General features: G+C 43.8%; 1 protein-coding gene across 1 annotated transcript in view; it reads right to left on the bottom strand.

The window, feature by feature from the left end:
• Positions 1-21,047, bottom strand: part of NELL1 (neural EGFL like 1) — a 206,520-nt gene extending 185,473 nt beyond the window's left edge. The window contains exons 1-2 of the mRNA XM_027902849.1: positions 20,912-21,047; positions 17,038-17,166 (exon numbers count right to left, since the gene is read on the bottom strand). Coding sequence (XP_027758650.1) covers positions 17,038-17,166; positions 20,912-20,960 — 178 coding nt within the window. The 5' untranslated portion in view covers positions 20,961-21,047. The remainder of the gene's footprint in view (positions 1-17,037; positions 17,167-20,911) is intronic.
• Positions 21,048-21,607: the final 560 nt, after the last annotated feature.

Here is a 21,607-nt window from a genome sequence, read left to right as displayed (position 1 = left end):
AAAAAAAAAAAAAAAAAAAAAAAAAAAAAAGAAAGAAAGAAAAATTGAGAATACATACACCCCCTCACCACAGGTGCCTGAAAGGCAAAATACTTTTTATGCTCTCGATAAAAATAACTGTCTGCTTGTAATGAAATGTCATATTTCCTACATAATATAGAACAATATAGGTTTATACAGCAATCTTCACTGAAACATCGCTTCATGCTTGAATGATAATGCAATCTCAGCAAAATAAATAAACACAGATATGACTTTCATATGTCCTTCTATGTGATTATATTTTCCTAATTTGAAATACTGACTGTCTGGAGAGTTTTTTAAGACATACCAGAGTGTTTCTAAAATTAAACAAGGAAAGAAGGGAAGCATACTCAGTTATTTGGAAGTCCAAGAGACACAAATCATCTCAGAGCATCCAGTAAAGGCAACTTTCTATCTTCAGCAAAACAGAAAAGCACAAGACACACTTATGTCAGAGGGAGCATATTTGTTGCTTGATTTGAGTATCTTTTGCTTAAGCTGCATAGAATCACAGAATAGAATCAACCAGGTTGGAAAAGACCTCAGAGATCATGAAGTCCAACCCTTGATCCAACCCCCCCCGTGGTTCCCAGCCCATGGCACTGATGCCACAACCAGTCTCATCTTAAAAACCTCCAGGAAGATGAATCCACCCCCTCCCTGGGCAGCCCATTCCAATGGCTAATCACTCTCTCTATAAAAAATTTCTTCCTAATATCCAACTTAAACCTCCCCTGGCAGAGCTTAAGACTGTTCCCTCTTGTCCTGCTGCTGACTGCCTGGGAGAAGAAACCAACCCCACCTGGCTACACTCTCCTGTCAGGGAGTTGTAGAGAGTGATGAGGTCACCCCTGAGCCTCCTCTTCTCCAGACTAAACAACCCCAGCTCCCTCAGCCTCTCCTCATAGGAGGACCAGCACAGCCCTACCAAGCCAAAAAGAGCTACAGGAGGAAGCAGCTGCCAGGGCTGCACTCACAGAGGGCTCAGCACCCACAGCACGGCCCTGGGCAGACCCGGCAGAGAAGAGCCGGTCCAAGTGAGTGGCGACGCTGCTCTGGGGCCAACAGGGTCGGGGTCAAGCTTTACCCCATACATTTGAAATGTAAAGGCATTTTGGTACACACTAACCCTACAGCCAAGTGGAATTAGGTGTCACAACTCAGGATTAGCACCAGTCCTTACCCAACCCAATTCTTTATATGCAAACAAAATTTAGGCCACTTGCTTTGGCAACAGCGGTGCAAAGGGAAATACGTGACCATTTGTGCTGGAATTTTAAGCAAAGAAAAATGCGCACCACTTGTTAAAAGCCGAATCCCAATCCACCCGGGAAATAATTTTTCTATAGTAGATACCCCCATTAAAGGAAAAATACTACAATTTGGTTCTGAGTCAACTCATTTTCTAAAGCTACAGATACATTTTTATCATTCACTAGCCTGCCTGAATACTTTTTACTTCCTCTGGCAGAGAACACATTGCTTTATTGGTAACTTCAATCATTTTAAAGCTATTCGCTTCAACATGCTTTCAGGAGAGCCTTTGAACAGTCGCTCTGGACAAGCAAGTAGAAATTAACTCTGCAACAACAGAGAATCTGGATTTAAGCTACAGCAATTAAAGAACTGAATATTACAGCATATTGGCTTTTACCTTGCTATGGGCAAAATCCAATAACACCAAAATCCATACTTAAAAATCAAAACAGACAAACAAAAAAATCACCCCAGAGCCCCACTTTTTTTCAAGTCATCAGCTTTTCAGAAACGAAACCAAGATCAGGAGGAAGATCCAAAACTAGCAGCTCTCGGTGTAGACAGTTCCTGACACACAACAGCATCACAAAAACCTTCTTGTTTCACTTCAGGCAGGTGCTTCCTCAAAGCCTCTGAGTTCAAGTAGGATGCAGTGCATTGACTCCTTTTCTGCACACTGGCCCCACAAAACATCTTTAGAAGAACTGGTAAAAAAAAAACAAAAAAAACAGCCCAAAACACTACTGGTGACGGGAGCCCACTCTCACTTCTTTCCTTCTCTTCTAAGAGCACTCCTCAGTCCACACAAGTCACAAATAGATCCAGAAGTCCCCAAAAGGATGCTAACACTAACAATGGGGATCTTCTCCAGAAAGAAATCTTTCACTGCCAGGCAGAGAAATGCTTCAGTGTCCCTCCCCACCGAGCAAGGGCAAAATGTAGTTACCTGCAGACACCACCAGTTTTTTTATTTTAAGCTTTGGGGGTAAAATTCACGTAAATTTCTCTTTATATGCAAACAAAATAAAAGACTCTGCAACATGCTCCTGTCCCAGGAACGGGCACAGAGCCCTGAATATCCCTCAGAGCACTTTGGGAGCTCAATCAGCACTAAGGCTTGAGACAGCCCACTGTGCTGCAGAGACCCACTTGCCTACACTGCTTCCACACCAGGATGGGTTTTAGCAAGCTGGGGGGGGTTCTGCCGAGGGAAAATGAACGCAAATTTATGTGAAGGTGCTGAGCTGGCACTGTGCTGCTCTCTGCACCGGAACAATGGGGACCAGGACCACCTGTCCTCCCTGCCAGCAACCCAGAGAGAGGGGTCAAAAAACACCTCACCCTTCTCTTAAAAACTGTGCTACCAGGGAGGACCAAAGAGGTTTTCTCTCCAGCACATCCCTGCTTCTGTGTATTCTCACCGGCACGAAAAGACATTGTAAATGTTTTTGCCTTGCTAGATCCAGTCAGAGTCAGTAATAAACAGTAGGAAATCATGTTCAACAGCACAGCTTTCTAAATTATGATCATTTGGAGTAAATCACTTTTTACATGTTGTTCCAAACACTGTTTCTCAACACTAAGATCTGTCTGCAGTGAAATGCTTGGTGATTTTAATATGCAAGCCTCCTACAGAGATGATGTCTCATTTTAATTATTGTTTCGGTTTAATGGGTTTTCATTAAATTAGAGGATGGAGCAATTACCAGGGTGAACAGCTAATGTCACAAAGGTAAGTTCCCATGACTATACAGCAAAGGCAGTTCCACTACAGAAGGCTGGAAAACAGTGGGAAAACTCTCCTTTTGCATGACGCAAAACTACTCTGGCTGTACATGCTCATATATTGCTGTCATTTTGATATACATGTTTGGAAACTAGTTTACAAATAGGTCTCTCCCAACAAAATTCATCTAGCATTTAAAATATTATATATCCATATATTTATTTATATATATATATTAATCCTTTCAGGAAGCTATTGCAAACCCGGTCCTAAAACTCCAGATGCCAGGGGCAGGAGAACTTTGAGCCACCGAAGAAATCACACAGAATACTTATCAAATCACAGTTCCTCCTCAACCAGTAATTTAGCTAATGTCAGACTCTTCACTTCTTGAAAATTGGCTTGATTTGAGCACCAGCTAGAGTGACCACACTCATGCTAATTAAGTAGTTGTCAGAGAGTCAAAGTCCCTTGTTTGTTTTACCAGCATTTCAAACTGAATTCTGGAAACTGAGAACTCTGGAACAAACTGAGTAGCAGACACAGCACAAGACTTGGAAATGAATACATGCCAAGAGAGAGAAGGAGGCCACCTCTGCTTCTCCAGCCAGCAGAAGTTGCCTGAAGTGGCAAAAAGCCTGTAACGAAAAAATTCATATGGATTTCCTGCCTCCAGGGCCCTTCCCTGTGTTTTCCAGAGCGCTGGGGTGACCCCTCCAGCAGCAGAAGGGTGAGCAGCAGCCCTGGGTGCCTGCACAGCGCACAGACTGACTCTGCCACCAAACCATCTGGCCATTATGGAGCAAAATCAGAAAAACTGCAGTGGCTTTGGAACAGCCATCCTGGTGAGATCAACAGTGACTGCCTTGCTGAGGCTGCACATCACCTGTTACTGAAGGAAGCCACTTGAACTTTTCCCAAATATTTTAAGTGGCGGCTGAGCTCGTCTTCTCAAGGAGGCTCTGTTGTTTCCTCAAGGGATTCACGCCGAAATCAAGACTATTTACAAGTGGTTGATCCCTTAAATTAAATGCTTCGTTGAAATGCTCCAGAAGTTCACTATCACTAAAAGCACATAATCTGCTCTTAAATCATGTGAGTTAATCAAATTACATGTGTTGTTAGTTAATTAGTTCAGGAGTCACTGATTATATCATCTTTCCCACTGTTTACCTACATTAGATAAGGTATCACATCACTGTGTCTATAAAGAGGTTGCTGTTTACAGATTTGGAAAATAAAAACATTTTAACAGGAAGAACACGGACTGCACCAGCAAGGCTTTGAACAGGGCCAGTGGCAATGTACACAACACTGGGAAAAAGCACTCCTAAGAATCATTCCCAATGTATTGTCTGCTTTTCAGGAGTACTGTCCACTTCAGGGATCTGCTCCAAGGGTATATTAAATGCCAGTGTAACACAGAACGAGCTGCTCCAAAAATATGGCCCCACGCGAAAGCAAGAGGAACAATTTCATTCCTCCTCTACTACAAAACATTTTCAGGTATTCTCAGTGTCACAGACAACAAAAAAAAAAAAAAAAGAAGTTAGAAATCACTTTTAAAACATGATAATATATACTGAGCTTGACCAAACATGTTCTTCAGCTGCATTTGTTTAAAAGGGACTTAGGATGGCAGCAGAAGGTTACCTAGAACCAAAAAATCAGACAGAGAAGCTACATTTTGCCACTAATTGTAGGTTTGGACTTGCTTCCTCCCACTATAACTCTAAGACTGTTTGTAACCTAGAAATAAAATATAAGCTTTTTCAACAGAGCATGCAGGGAGACTGACCCATTTATGGTTTTAGGCAAGATGTAATGACTCTGATTTCTCGTTTAGCACTCTTCCTTCTTCCAGGCAATAATAAATACTGCTCATACCTTATGGCAACAGTATTAAAAAAAATAAATATTAATCACAAGTACTTCCGAAGTGCTGTAGGAATCCTAAGCTCAGCATGACTATGACAGATAGAGTCAGCAAGTAACCCATTTCAAAGACATTTTGGGTACCAGATCCCACTGAAGCAGGAGAGAAGTTGAATTCCTAAGTTACTTTGACTCTGTTGAGAATCCCGGTCCAGCTTCAGCAAGGACACAGAAATCAGAATCTGCCTCCCTGGTGAAAACCTGGATTCTTGAGTGTGTAAATCAAAATACTATTTATATAATTCATTGACAGGAAAGTTTCAGCAAAACAGAAACCTTTGCCTCACTTTCTTCACTCGCAGAGAGAGGTTACTATGCCTAATGCAGCTCACAGAGCTGGCTACCCCTACACAAAGGTTTTAATTTCCAGTCATTGTATCACACGAATAATCCAACTAAAGGCAAGAAAAATATCCATAAAGTCCAAAGTAAGCATATGCTGAAGTGCTCTCTTGGTTCAAAAACTCCCAATGACTTGACAGTCTAAATAATTTTTTAATTACTTTTAAAGCATTTAGTTCCTGTATTACTAAAATCTTTTTTTTTTTAATTCTCTATATATGATTTATATAAGCATTAAACAATACATGTTTCATGAACTAATTCTCCCTTCTGTTTTCTTTCCCTGAGGAGAAAAATCACTTCCATGTTATTGCTAAAGCAAATTAAATCCTGGGTGTCTGTTTTATTTATTAACTGCATGATAATAGCATGAGGCATAATACATTTGTCAGAGCCCTTCTCTATTGAAGTATAATTTCTGCTGTCAACCTCTTTATGTTTATATTCAATATTCCAGTTGTCTTTGTTTCTTGCAACACACATGAGCACACATTTATATTTTCTCCCAAAATAAGTATAAATGCTATTCCTGAAGTGTTTCACAACAGCCCCCCAACAAAGACCCATAAATACAGCTAACATTAGTCACTCTCCACAAGTTCCATATTAATTATTTGAGATACTTGAGACTTTTATTTTTTTTTTAAATGTCACAATAATAACTGTTTTATCTTTTTACACCATAATTATGATTTGGAGCATTGCTTTTCTTATTTCACCCAAGCATTCCACAACTCATGAATAAAATATGACAACTTTGATAGCATCCATTGCTGTGGGTTCATCCGTAACAGCAAACGTGCTTCGGGTACTAAGAGCTCCCTTTTTCTCCATAAGCCTTTGTTTCTGAAAAATAAGCTTTTATTTAAATAGAAATGCCACATGTGTGTATGTGTGTGTCCCGACCTTTTTGCATTTCTTGCTGTTAGCAGTAACACCAGCAATAATGTTTACTTTTTTTTTTTTTTTTTATTAAGGACTGCATTTTGAAGAGATTGGGATGGCACGAGGCTAGAAGGGCAGAACATCCCATCTGGAAACTGGCACTCCCAAGACATCAAAAAAACATTAAAAGCAGTGCCAGCATCAGAGAAAACAAGCTAAAGGAGAGGGCATGACTTAAATTAGTGGGCAATAGTATTATAAAAGAGAAATTATTTTTTTCTGCCTTTGTAGTTGGTCACAGGGAAGGAAACCTCAATTGCTTTGCCCACTTCCCTACCACAACTTGTCAGCAGATTCCCTTAAGAGGAAGCCTTGGGATAAGTGCAGGACATGGTTTCCAAACCACCAGCATTCACCAAATTAATTCTACAAATATCACACTTTAGGGCTGTGCTACTTCATTTTGCAAACAGCACGATGAACATCCACAGAGACCTCCACAGACCAAGAAAAATCACAACACGTAAACACACAAACCCCACTCTCCTCCCACGCGTCTTGGCTTTGTTATTTTCCCCAGTCCCCAAGAAGAGGCTTTAAAATTTCAACATTATTATTCACAATGAGCCAAAGTGGAGAGAGAGAGAAGCAGAGGCAGGTCTGAATGCCATCTGTAGACAGTCTTTCACAACAGAAGCAACGAGTATTTAAACTACAAGATCCAGTTTTATACGTGTTTTGCTCTCAGAATATCTTTGCCATGTTCCAGTTTACAAAAGATTTAAAAAAAAAAAAATGAGAAGAGAAAGTAAAAGGAGGAGGCTCCACAACACAGAACTAAGCTTTACAACACAAACTTAACTGTTTTAGAAGTAAGTTTGCCAAATGGAAAACTCACAGCTTCAGGGGGAGGAGTCACCCATATGTGCAAGGGGAAGACAGACTCTATAAAATAATCCCTGCAGCTGGGGTGATCCTACACTATTTTTGCCATTTATAGCACAGAGGACCCACAGCAAACTCAGCTGTAACTCTGTAAGAAATGTTACCACGAAAAAGGGAGGATGAAAGACTTTTATCATCAAAAGAAAGACTGTTTTGAGGCATTTTTAGGAAACAAAAGCAGTTCTGAGCTACAGTACTTATTGCTCCAAAATACTGATTCACAGATCCCTGTTGCCAGAATTACAGAACTTTGCTGTTTTAGCAGGTATGCAACCTGCACAACTAAGGATTTTGCTCAATGTTAGAGCGGACATCAGGTGCCAAAACCAATTTTTTGGTCCGTTCTATTTAAAAAAAAAAAAAAAAAAAGAAAGAAAATTTAATGTTCTGTACTTTTATCAATGAAAAGGCCACAAAAGGCAAGGCAACAACACAACATAATGCCATGAACCAGCACAGTATGACGTGAATTCTTCATACCATTTATGTGGCAAAAATGAAAAAATAAGAGGAAAACAATGTCCCCTGTTTGTCATTTCTACACCCACACTGCAGGTGGTAGGACTAATCTAGAATTTGGCACAGAAGAAACAGGTTGAGGTCTCAAGTAAGCATCTAAATTTCATTCTTGATAGACAGTTCAAGACAGCAGGGGTTTCACCACAGGAAATGGTCCATCCCTGCCTCTTGCATTAGGTCTGGTTATACCTGCCTTTGTGTACTTTTTAAAGGCACAAAATCTTTAAAAGAAAAAAAAAAAAAAAAGAATCATTTCATGTGTTTAACTTTGTGTGATAATAATTTCAAATTACTTCCTTTTAGGCAAAAGATTTGCTCTGTTTAGAAGTAATTTCATTAAGTAGGCCAAGTGTAAATACTCCTCTCAAATGGATATTAACATATTTCTCCTAAAACTGGTTTAAAAATTAAGAGATCGCTCTTGGGGTCAAACTGCACCATAATGGACCATCCTGTTCCCTTGAGAGCCCAGGGCTCTGACCACACACAGACTATCTGACAAAATCCTACAGAACAATATTCTTACTCTAGTTTAATACTTGTTTACTAAACAAGTAGTTAATAAAACCTGATTACTTGCAGTGTGATATGACTTAAGGGTATCTGCTTGCCGAAATCTTTGCAGAAAAAGACAATTTTGATTGGTTTTCTGTTTAGGTGGAGACACAAGAAACGCTGACTGTTATTCTTATTTTGATCTAAGTTGAATTACATTCACTGTAAGGACCCAGATGCTCACGTGGTGTAGAACACAAACACTTACAAGCAGTGTCAGAAACAAATTTCTACATCCCCCTCTCAGCCCACTGAAGAGCAGAGAACTTCCTTTTCTTTCTGCTTTCCTTTCTGCTTCTCTTCATGACAGGACTTCATCAACAAGTTGCCAGAAGCATTCAGGGCTCTTAGCATACTACAAAAGTACTGAAGTGCTTATCCCACTTTCCCCTCTGTACTTCCACTCACAGCAAATGAAGATAGACAAGCAGCACAATTATTGTCTCCCAGGAAAGCAAAAATAACTGTCAAGGACAGAGGCAACGTGTGCTCAGAATTCTTTCTTAATCATTACAGACATGATGGGAAATCCAAAAAATGTCAAGTAACAGAAGGCAGCATGACAGCATTCAGGATAGGGGAAAAAAAAAAAAAAAGAAGGAAAGTAGAAATTGGTCACTGTTGTTTAATGTGACTGTGGTTCTATTTTATTCTACACTTACTTCGAAGGGGGGATAGGGGCGTTTTAAACGAGAATATAGAGCAAGAAACTCTGCAATTATTTACAAGTAATACCTTCCTACTAATATGCTGGATAAATTTTACTCCTAAACAGGTTTTTAACAAGGAACAGCCAAGACAGGATGGGTATATATGAGTATTTTAAAAACTACCTCTGGGAACTGACAAAGTTAACAGTAGTTTATGTATCTTCAAAGCCTCAAAGCGTTGTTTAATAATTATGTCTCAGGTGATCTTTAATTTTTCCCATTGAAGATGACTCACCTCACTCATCCCCTCCTGCTTCATTGTATTTAATTTCAGATCATTTCTCTGTTCTGAAAGTGGTCGGTTTTGCCAAGGAAAAAAACCCACACTTAAGACTTTCTCATTGCAAAAAAAAAAATACATTGTGTATACAAAACACATTAAAACATTAGCCATATTAAAATACATATATAATTTATAAGTTAGGCAGTTGTTACAATTTAAGTATCACAGGGACATCCTGCTCAGTGTTCTGGGGATGCATATTCCAAAACCTTTCTTAATTACAGGATCACACACCCTTTTTCCAGAGGGCTCCCGTCTCACAATCAGTGCACAAAGGGGAGAACAAAACTATTTAACAAACAAGGATCTCAGGTTTTGCTTTGAACCTTGAACAGTAAATCTGCCATAGTCAAATCCTTCTCTGAAGGCAGAACACACCATGATCAAGTTAATTATTGCAGCATAGTATTCCAGCCCTCTACCAACATTAATGAATTCTTCCCACCATGACTGCCAGAGGAAAGGACATTAGTACCTCAGCTTTACAGGTGAACAACCAAAGCACAGCAAAATGAAGGTTCTAAATCACTAATAAAAAACACCCCCACATTATCCACGTCTCATCCTCCAAAAACACTTGTTACATATTAGCACATACCGCGGGTACTTCACAGCAATACCAAACCTCAACTTTCTGTGCTTTTCCCTATCGTGCTGTCCTAGTCCAAGACTGTAGTCCTTGGGTTTTCCATCCAGGCCAGAGCCCTGTGCCTCTCTCTCCAGGTTGCTTCTCCCAGCTGCTGTCCACAGCTCCCCTTGCTGTGCTCTGCATCCCTGCCCCTCACTCCCCCCTCAGCTCAGAGTCCTTGTACCATCCCTGTCACAGCTTTCCTGCCTGGCCATCACCTGCCTCCTTCTTGGCCTCCAGCTCCTCAACACAGCTTTTTCTCTCCTCTCCCCTCCACATGCCCGTCTGAGGCCAATCCCTTGCATCCAGCAAGGATGCCCATCTCATCCAGCTGCTTCCACACTCTTGCCCAGCACCAGCCCGAGTCACTCCCTGGCTCCCAAGGGAGACCATTCATCATTGTCACACACAGTCCTTGCCCCTAAACTTCCAGCTTCTACAGAGGTCTAGCAGGGGAAATCAGGACTCCCAGATCCCAAAAAGACATCAAGACCTGCTGATGGACACAAGCCCAGAAACCATCTCCGTCAGGGAAGTCACAGTTTCCTCCATCCTCCTGGCTGGGTGCAGCCAGTGCAGCTGTTGGGATCTTATTTAAATTTTCATTTTAGGAGTGCTGACAAAGGGCTAAGAGCTTCAAGGGAACTCTCTGCAACTCTCTAGGATGGTGGGCAGCTGCCACACCTCCTAAGGGCCAGCCTGGAGCTTGGAAAAGCAGGGGGACATCTCGTCCCACAGGATGGGGGCGAGAGGCTGACCCACACCTCAGATGTTGATGCTGTTTGTACTGACACATACAGAGGCTTTTTATCTGACAGCAGCTGCCTCTTCCTCATGAGCACCCAGAAACCCAGAGCAGGCATCCCACAGGCAACATGGGATAAAACCCCAAATTCACCTGCCCACGGGGGAAACAGAGCAGGCCTCCACAGCATGGCACAGCACAGGCAAAACACCACACTCTGACCGTTAAAATATAAAATTAAAGCTCACAAGTTCGAGGAGCTTGCAGAGTTTCCAGAAAGAAAAACCTGTGCATTGGGGTGAGGTGCAAGGCACCTCTGGCAGGGGAGGTGCTGCTGGTTCTGGCCACTTCCCACAGCCCCACCTCTGTTCCCTGAACAGCCTGGCTGGCAGCACCTCAGGGAAAGGATATTTCAGAAGGAACTGTCCCAAAGAATGGGGAGCAGTGGGGCACCAACAGCCTCAGGAGGTGTGCCCCAAAAACCCCAGCATCCCGGCAAGATGGAATATTCAGACACCATCAGGCATGGAAAAGATACTAGAGCTACTCTCTTCCACGACCACTGAAGGCAGAACTAAGATTTCCAGCAACCCATGTTGCGCCTTCCTAATTTTTTTGCTACCAGAAGAGATTTCTGTTCCATAAAAACAACACTGCTGATACTTAATATTTGCTATAAATATAGCAGGAGAGATCCCACAGAAAGCAATGACTCTTGTCTCATTAGCTCATGTAAAGAAGGACTAATGCCTGAACACTAAAAATTAAAGTTTATCTCTCCCACTCACTGCAGCCCTCCCACCACCCACCCTCAGAAGAGTAATCATATGTTTCTTCCCTGAGCCTCTTCTCATTCAGCCCTGGCTCTTTTGGGAGCTCTGCAGCTCACACACCTCGCAGGTTATGCTGGCACAGCTGAGCTCAGCACTCCAAGTGGATTAACACCTCGGCCACAGCGCACAGGCCACCGAGACTCGGGTCAGATGATGTTCACGCACGAAGGAACAAAGGCAGCGGCCTCCTCACCCCGCCTGTGAATTTACTGAGCCCACCTCAAACCTCCTTTCGGTTTGGCACTGCAAAACCTGACTTCTAGGACTCACTGAAGTCACTCCTGGAGCGAGATCTGGAAACGCTTCTACTCTCTAAGTGAGGAATTAGTCTAAAATAAAAAAAAAAAAAGTCAGGATTCACAAAACACCAAAAGAAAACACCAACAGAGAGGGTTGCACTTCCTTCAGAAGCTCAAGAGAGACTTCTGGGAGGCACCTCTACCTGCCTTAGCACTGTAGCTTTGATCTCTCTTTGGCCTGAAGCAGGACTGTCCTTTTGTTTCAGGAACTCAACAAGTTTCGCTCTCTTTGTTCTCACAAAAACATTGCCTTTCTCTGCGCTTTAAGATAGTTGTTATTCTTTCACCTTTCCTGTTGGTTGCATAGAAGAGAACTCGGCAGTCACTCGCACAAAGTGGGAATAAGGAGCATGACTGAACTCTGTGCTGCAGGAGCTCCAGGCCAGGTGTTCCTCTCACAAATCCACTGGTTGTTTAATGCAAGTCAAGAAACGGCCAGGGAAGAAAGGACTATATGTCTTTAGACTTTTAACAGTACTTGGTGGTTTCTTTTACTGAGTGCTAAGCACAGCATAAGTAGTAAAAAGACCGTTCCTAATTTAAAGGCCGAGCTGAAAAATGCTGCCAGCTTGCTAGGAGAGGAAACAGCAAAGTCTTAATAAACTTCTAGGGTGGAACTGTTTTATAAGTAAAGGTTTCAAGTCTCTGTTAGCTCAAAAGAGATGTTGTGAGAAGAATTAAAAAGAAAGAGGCATAGCTGACAGGTTGTAAAAGGAATAAAATTTTACTTCCCCAATGAGAGCTGCGCAGAGAACAAAAGTAAGACTGGTTATTAATCATGTAATTTAACAGGTAGGCTAAATATTGGGCTCAGTCTACCTAGAAATAGGATGGCCAGTTAAGCACCTCCTCTTGCCTTATTTATCATGAGAATTTTCCTCTACCACTGAACTCAAGATCCTGCCAAGTCAGGGTCAAAACAAGCCCTGCCTCCCTGCTATCTAAACAGAACAGGACAGAGCACTGTCAAGGGAGCCATAACTCCCTGTTTCTTGATGTACTAAAGTTTACACCGTTCTAGGATTCTGATCCTGTTCATTTTTTTTTTTTTCATGTTTGTAAGATACCAGTTTACAGACGTGAGACATATTTACAGATGTCTTTCATTCAATGTCCGTAAGATGTTACTGTAACACATTAGGTGAGCAATTAACATTTTCAATACATTTTTTGTTGAGGTTGATTCCCCTCCCCCCAACTGTTTCCTTCAATTCTTTGTAGTCCTGGTTGGAGGTGAGGAGATGTGGGTCAGACACCAGGATCTTGGGTGCCCTATTCCCCAACAGCACTCTAGCCAAGAACCTCCACTCACCCTCCTTTGCCCCTTCGTGCCAGAACAACCCATCTGCCCACTAAGACACTTCCCCCCCCTGCTCTGGTGTTGACAAATTAATAAATTATAAAGACCCCACGATTTGAGGGATCTTAAGAATCAGACTGCTTGCGGAATTGCAATTATGAGTTAGAGATCCACATTTCTTCTAATTCACGCTGTCAATACTGAACACTGCGTTTTTGATTTTCTCATCTCCATTTCACAAAGGATGAAACTGAAACATGCAAACAATGGAACTGATCGATCCAAAATCCAGCTGAAATACTCTAATAATCGAAGTCCACGCCCAACAGGACCACTCAGCTGACTCCACTTAATTATAGGTCTCTGTGCTTTTCTGAATTAGGAACAGAATTGCTTGCCCAAAGGCAACCCACATCTCTCAATTGCCACTTTGTTTCTACCACGCTGTCACATAATTTGCAACAGAATTGAATGTGGTTTTTTTGCTTGTAAAGCTTCTCACAGAAATCTGAGCTTTGGTTGCTACTATCAACATTATTAAAAAAATCGGAATACTCTACCAACTTCACTTGAGATTGTGTTGAACTGAAATCACAGACTCTCCGGGGAAAAGAATCTTTCTACATTTTCTCTAGGATAAATTAAATCATGACATCACTCCCCAGAAACTCTGTAACAAACAGTATGTCGCTTACTGTAAGAGAGCTAACACCACTGATCAAAAATCTAATTAAAAATAACAGTTTCCCTTTCTCTTGTGCATGTCTTCATATCACCACACTTCTCCATTTCCTCTTTTTGCCTCAATTCAACAGAAAAAAATGCTCAAAACTTACAAAGCTCTCTGTTTCAAAGAGTTTAATTGGCAGAAAAGGAATCTTGCTTGGGAGAACAAGCCATATTTTCACTACCCTTGGACACACAACTGTCTGGGCTGGGGAAAAATTACCATTCCTCTACCTTAAAAAATGTAAACTTGCTGGGACACACAAAAGAACACTTTCAGTTTGAACAGCTCCCTTATAGCCATTTTAGAAAATACATCTTACAAGACAGAAAATGATCCACAGGGAACCATTATGGAAGCCCCGATACGTCGCTGTCAAAGGCAGCAGGCAGAACTATCCCTGTGAAAAAAACCACACGCCAAAGAACATCCAAACTCCTCTGATGTCCTAAACTAGGGAATCCTCTGTGGTGAAAGCCTGGAAAGAGGTCTTCTAATGTGGCTCCACGTTCAGCAAACATCCTGCCAGAGCCTCTAAGGCAACCCCGGAGCAGGGGGATTAAGCAGGGCATAGCACACCCTGACTACTCACACATGGGGAAGGACTGAGCAAAGCAAAGCTGGGCTGAAAGGACCACAATTTGGAGGCTAGAATAGCTAGTCCAGAAGGATGCAGTAATTTCTAAACTAACCACTAACTTTAGGTCTTTGCTCTGGGAGCATCATGTTGGCCAAGTTTTTCTTGTGAATCTCCGAGGGAGAAAGTATTACTTCTAACTTAGATGCAGCAGTTGTCCATACACTGCCCCAAGTTCTATATTGGTTTTACTGCGTGGCAGGATAAAAGAAAAAAAAAAATCAAAATTAAGTATATCCTGGTTCCAGCCAAGGGACCTGGCACGCAGCCAGACTGCAGTTGTAAAGTAAGTCACCTCTGTTAGAAAAAGGGAATTCATTCAGCTGCTGACATTTAACAAATAAGAGATATGAACAAGAAGGGAAGCAGACAACAGGGCAGCCTCAGACTTCCATCCCATCTGACAGTCTTCTCCTGACCCAAGGGCTGATGAGCTTAACTGAAGAAAGCAATCTTCCTGAGCCACCTTCCAGGAAGTTTCACACTAGAGGCGATATCCAAGCACAGGGCTATTCCTGTGTGCATCAGCAAAAAGAATTTCTGTTGTGGGAATTAAAAAAAAAAAAAAAAAGCTTTATGTACCTAACTACAGCGTTCAAATTGTTTATTCACTTCATACAGTGAATTTTTGTTTCTTGTTTCCCATCAGCATCTATCCTTCAGTTTATATGAATTTGATACATTCTACCTTTTTCATCTCATTAGTCCTAAGTTCCTAAACTACAGGTGTATTTCTCCAAGGAAAAAGGAATAGAATATCCATAACATCTTCACCATTAACCTTTCAAAGGTACTTTCAGCATCAATGCTCTCAATCCATGCCCTGACAGACATCTCGGACTTCTTCCCTACACCACCAGCAGTGGCACCATGGTCAGTGGGGAAGGAGGGGCAGGAGGTGCTCCAGGCACCAGAGCTGAGACCTCCTGCAGCCCACAGGGGTCCATGGGGGAGCAGAGGTCCTCCTGCAGCCCCTGGAGGAGCCCCACACCGGAGCAGGTGGATGCAGCTGTGAACCTGTGGGAAGCCTGTGCTGGAGCAGGGTCCTGGCAGGGACCTGCGGATCCGTGGAGAGAGGAGCCCACGCTGGAGCAGGTTTTCCAGTAGGACCTGTGGGGGGACCCACGTTGGAGCAGCCTGTGCCTGAAGGACTGTCCCCCTGGGAAAGTGACCCACATTACAGCAGTTTGGGGAGAATTGCTGCCTGTGGGGTGGACTCACTCTGGAGAGGTTCGTGGAGAACAGTCTCCCATGGGATGGACCCCATGGGGAGCAGAGGAAGGACTCTCCTCTCCCTGAGCAGCAGCACAACCAACCTGTGATGAACTGACCATAACTCCCATTCCCTGTTTCCCTGCGCCACTGGGGTGGGGAGGTGAAGCCGGGAAGGAGGGAGGGGTAGGGGAAAGACATTTTTAAGGTATGTTTTTACTTCTCATTATCCTGCTTTGATTCTGTTAGTAATAAATTCAATTAATATCCCCAGGCTGAGTCTGTTTTGCCCATGACAGTAATCACTGAGTGATCTCTCTCTGCCCTTATCTCAACTCATGAACCTTTTGCCATATTTTCTCTCCCCTGTCCAGTTGCAGAGGGAAGTGATAGAGTAGATTTGGTGGGTGCCTGGCATTCAGCCAAGGTCAACCCTCTACATCTGCTCTGACTCCTAAAGTGGCATTGGCCAGATAAAGAAAGAACTAAGATTATGGATTCACCTCCTTTATTATTTACAATAAACTCAGTAAGCACTGCAAATCCAGAACTAAAGCTAAATGAGATCATCATCATTTGCCTCTTAAAACAGCTACAGAGGACAGACATGAAAAAGTGAGACACTAATATGCACAATTCAACGCTGAGTAAAGCACAGTAAAGAAAAAACAAACATAAGAAGAAGTCTCCTCAATAAAAACGTTCCCAATTGTGCTTTAATTCACGCGTTAATCTCAAATTACATAAACGTCTTTCTTGCCTAATAAGCATATTGTAGCAACTCAGTGCTTCCACCCAACAGGACATTGTCTCTTAATCTGGACCTTACTTAAAATACATTAAAAAAAATACATCCAGAATTTCACTCACTGAAAAAAATACAAAAATCCCAACACCATTTAAAAACCCTTCACAAAATGATCTTAGAATACTGAACAAAGAGGGAGGAGGAATCACAACTCCAAGTGACTTATCCTGTCCCTGGTACTCAGCTTGGGCAGTTAAATACAATACTGTTCTATTTTCCCACTTTAGCAGCTTTCAAAGTCAATGAAAGACTTGCTACGTTACTAATCAGTGTCAACACATTAAATGCTTTCTCATAGTTACAGAGCTTTAGTTGTGTGTACCTCTGCATGTGTATAAACACAGAGAAAAAGAACACAAAAACACAACAAAGTCCATCCCTTAGAATCACTTTCACATATTCAGTCAGAAATAAATACTGGGGAGTATTGAAAACCTACCCAGAAATACTTCCCTAAATATCTCTAACCTCAACTACCCCATAGCACACACAAAATAGTGTCATCTGCATTTCAGGAAAGCAACAAGAACTACTTCCAAAAAAATGAAAATTAAAGAAAGCAACAGTTAAGTAAGACCATCAATACAGGGAATTGCTTAAGCATCAAAGCTTTTATGAGCTCATGCAGATAGAAGAGAGAGAAGAGAATTGAGGATGTTTCTCTTACCTTGGAATAAAAATGCTTTGCTGGCATTGTGTAGTCCTGAAACCTGTGTTACCCCAAAGGTTGTATTCACAAGATCCAGTTCTGTGATGATATCAATTTGTAAGTCAGGATCCATTCCAAACCCTACAGCTGTTGGAGGCAGAGAGATCAATTTTTATTTCAAATCAGGTAATGAAAAGAATGGAGAAGAATATCTAGCATAGACATTTCTAGTACCTTCCCACTCACACTGTATACAGTAATTACTTATTAGACAGTACCTCCACTGCAGGAAAGAGAAGATATTCTATTCCAGTTCTTTCCATTAAACTATTTCCTTTTCAGAGATTTTACTACACACATGTTAAAACATTCTAAAACTGATACATTACTCCAGGATCTTCATAAGGTTAAAGAGCAATAAATAAAGGAAAGCATAACCACCTATGCACACTGATGAGAGGGATTTTCAGCACTCATCTATTGGCCACGCTATTTCCAGGGAGACATGAGGACTGAGAATTCCTCTCACATTTCATGCCTTGCTGTGACCAACCCATCAGGCCCACAGCTCACGGCCTGCATGCAATCCACTTTGCCAACTGGACAAAAGGACCCCAGAGGAAAAAGGGTAGCAGGGCAAAAGAACACCATCCTGTAATCTAAGAGCCTGGAGTGACTCACAAAATCGTTTGATACTGCTTCAGAAGGGCACCTCTGTACCTCAGCACAGCTGGCACCTACAGAGTGTGCAAGAGCCACCTCCAAACAGACATTCATTCATCTAAACCAGCAGCAGCATCTCTGGGTCGCAGAAGCACCCACTGAAGAAGCAAAAATCTAAACCTAAAATTTAGAAAATGCTCAGGAAAAAAAAAAAAAAAAAAACAAAAACGGGCACTCATTGATCTAGTGGAGACCTGATGGGATTGACAGAAAAGACACAGACTCGAGCAGTTTGAAACTGCCACGCTGAGAAGCTCAGGCCAACTTGCTGTTTACAGCACACCAAGTTCATTAAACACATCTCCTTTCTCTAGGGATGGGGAGAGGCCAGCCTGACCTCAGTGCCTCCCTCAGCACAGCAATAAGCGTGACACGAGACCCGTGCCTGAGACACAGGTCAAACATCTTGTGTGGGATCCAAACACTTTCCTAATGAAATTTTTCACTAACGTCATTAGTAATGGGAACAGGCTCCAAGAATGAAACCCTGACACAGCTGAAGTCAATGGTAATAGTCCCACTGACTTCCATGGAGCAAGGACATTACCTGTAAAGCACGTCCAGATTGATTTCCACTGAGCGGACTTACATTCAGCTCTAAATTGATTGATTTGTTATTCCAGGACTGCACTGCTGGATCAGTTAAGCAGCAAATACTCTAGTTTGATTCTTTGAAAGGCTCTGAGAAATTACTGAGGTGTACAGAACGAACACGTTACATGTACTACTCATAAATCATCTGTACTACAGCACTTAACTCCTTTCCTCAAGGATTAAAACTTGTTGGAAAAATGTGTTGTGCTAATGCAGAAGATTTTACTCCACAAGGGGCAGAGTAGTAAAAAATACCGAAAGCTAGGTCTCTAGCAACCTTACTCTACGAGGAAAATTTAGATCTAGAGGTGTCTGATGGAACTGAAGCTCCAAGAGCGCGGAATCATCCGTACATACACAGTGATTTCATAAGGATTTGGGGATAAACACATTTTGCAGAAAATTAGAATTACAGAATACCAGAGAACCCAGATAAACTTCTCCAAAGGTAAAAACTTCCCAGATAACCAGCAACATCATCAGGTTTCTGGTACTATCTTTGACTTACACCCCAGACACTCAGGCAGTGAACAACCACAACAGAGAATCCTGTTCCTCACCTGAAAGGGCTACATCTATTCAAATCAGATCGGCAATAACCCACTTACATGAAGTGAGGTCAAACAGGTACTAAAAACTTGCTCAACAGAAAGGACAACCTCTGTCCAGTAAGACATATCTCAACCCCATTAAAGTAAGTGAAAGCTCTGTCACAGTCATCAACTGGGTGAGGACAGAAACCACATCGAGCAAGTATAGGCACTCCCATAAATCACAGTGGCTCCACTGCTCTATTAAAACTGTTTATTCCAGCCTGAATACCCAAGGCTCAACAAGTATACATCACTGTAGCTGCACAGGCTTCGATTTATGCCAATGAAGGATCTTGTGTGACAGCTTCAGTGTGTCCTCTTCCAGCTTTTAAAATACTTTCAAAAAGCAGAGACTGTTTCCAATGTCACAGTAACTATTCAGCAAGATCCTACACTGCTTAAAATATCTAGTCATTTTCCTGAGCTGGCTCTTCAAGCTGCAGCAGGCACTCAAAAGCCTAGTTAATAATTAATAAACAACAAATCAGCAGCTTCAGTATGACAACCAAGTCTCCTTTTCCCCTGTGGTCTCCACCGGTCTATCAGAAAGAAACCACAGGCATATCCACCGCACTTGCATCTAGTATTTTATGCTGTCTCTCCTCAGTGGAACAAGCAGCTGCAAATACTGTTTCTTTCTGAAGTAAAAATTAAGCATCAAGCCGTCTGCTCTCACTGGAGAACTGTGCAATGCCTGGGCCCAATTCCGGCTGATGTTGCTTCCAATTCCTATTTAAAGTAATTGGGCCATTCCCCTTAAATCAGTGGCTTACACAAGCAACACTCCAAATGATTCAGTCAGGTGGGCGGGAGTAAAAATCATCTCAGGACTCGGTGGATTCGGCCCAATGTGAACTGAAGGCACTACAGTAGATTAGAGGATTAAGCCATATAATTATGAATGATGTCACCAGGAAATCCCTAAAAGAAATTAATTCTGCCTTACAGCTCCGACAGCTTGTATTCTCCGCTTGTGCCTTTATCACCTACACCCAAGCACCAGCAACCGTGCCACGCTCCATCTAGCTAATGTGCAGCCATGCAACATATGCAGCACATTTATAATCTCCTCGACGTGTGTAACGTGCCATTTGGGGATGGAAAAACTTTTACTTAAAGCACGCTCAACACAATCGAGCCATTTCCACGTACCCATGTGCAATCATTCAAACGGTAAAGAGGAGGCTCGAGAAGAGGTATTTTGCTCCTTCCTCTCACAACTTCAGTGGCAATTGTTGCACACAAAGAACTTTCAGAGTAGTGGAGTTTTGGGTCCTACTGACCATTTAAAATCTCCGCATGCACTATCAGGGGTAACACCCCTACGAAAGGGACGGGTGGTGCTTTCTTTCTACTATTTCTGTGTAGCATCTGTCTGTAGATTTTAATGAGGTAATAATTACTGTAAGAATTTAACTATAAAACGTGAATTCCTTTGCACTTCTGGTAATCGCGACAGGTAATTTCCTTGAGAACTGAGCTACAAGCATCACGGAGAAACGTCCCCCTCGCCAGCTCCAGCCGAGGAGGAGCTGCACCCGGGGACAGAGAACAAAGCCTCCGCAAGGGAACAAGAAGCGGTACTTGGGTCGCGCAGCGCTGGAGAGAAAACGGGGCGGGCACGGCACCGGCTGGAATAACGCGCTCGCAGCCGCATCCCGCCCGTAACGCGGGTACCGCGGGCAGCGCCTCCCGCACAGACCCCCCGCTCCGCCCGCCGCCCCTCATGCGCCGAGGGGCGCAGCCCTCACGCCGCTCTCGCAAAAACTTTCCCGCGGCCGCCCCGCCGGGGGTCAGCGCCCGGCGAGTCCCCCCGCGGGATGCGCGGCCGCAGCCGGGGCGGCTCCCGGCTCCCCGCAAAGTTTCCTCCCGCTGCCAGCGCGCTCCGGGCGGCGGCCCCCCCCCCCCGGCCCTCACCCCGCGGTGCGGACCCCAGCCCCGCACAGGACCCCCGGCCCCTCAGCCCCGGCGCGGCCCCTCACCTGCCCCGGCGGCGGCCGCACACGCCCAGAGAAGCAGGAGGGGACCCATGGGCGCGGCGCGGGGAGCGGCGGCGGCGCCCGCCTCGCTCGCTCCCTCCTTTCCCTCCCTGCCGGCGGCGGCTGCGGGGCCGCACCGAGCCGAGCCCAGCGCAGCCGAGCGCAGCAGCCTGCGAGGCGCGGAACGACTCCGGCGGCAGGAGGGGAGGCAGGAGGGAAGGCGGCGGCTCCGCCCGCTGCCCAGGCGCGGCCCCGACGCCCCCGCAGCGGGGGCTCCCCGCCCGCCCCCCGCCGTGACGCGCGGGGGGCCCCCTCCCCCCCGGGCCTCGCCAGCGCCGCCGCCCGGCCGAGCTCCGAGCCCCGCACACCCCTCCGCACCCCGCACGGCTCGGCTGCTTCCCTCCCTGCGCTGCTCCCCCGAGGGGTGAATCTTTCCCCCCGCGAAGGAACCGCCCCGCGTGGGTGCGAGGTGATGCTGCGGGAGCGCCTTTCCTCCACACGCACCCCCCCCTCCCGCCCCGTCCTCATCCTTCTCGGCGCGAGAATCAACCCTCATTAACTATTTAGCCTTGGTAATAATTCATGCGCCGTATGAATAAACAAAAAGAAGTTCTGGGATGTCATACAGAAACCCGCACTCTTGCCTCGGCTTCTCGCGTGTCCTTGCTCAACTCAAGTACCTAACTGCGTTTTCGTGCC

The sequence above is a fragment of the Empidonax traillii genome, unplaced genomic scaffold (genome assembly GCF_003031625.1).
Source record: "Empidonax traillii isolate 1590-97213 ecotype Southwest subspecies unplaced genomic scaffold, ASM303162v1 scaffold915:size242376, whole genome shotgun sequence".
Taxonomy (NCBI): Eukaryota; Metazoa; Chordata; class Aves; order Passeriformes; family Tyrannidae; genus Empidonax; species Empidonax traillii.
The sequence above is the reverse complement of the archived record's forward strand: the minus strand, read 5'-3'. Positions and strand labels throughout refer to the sequence as shown.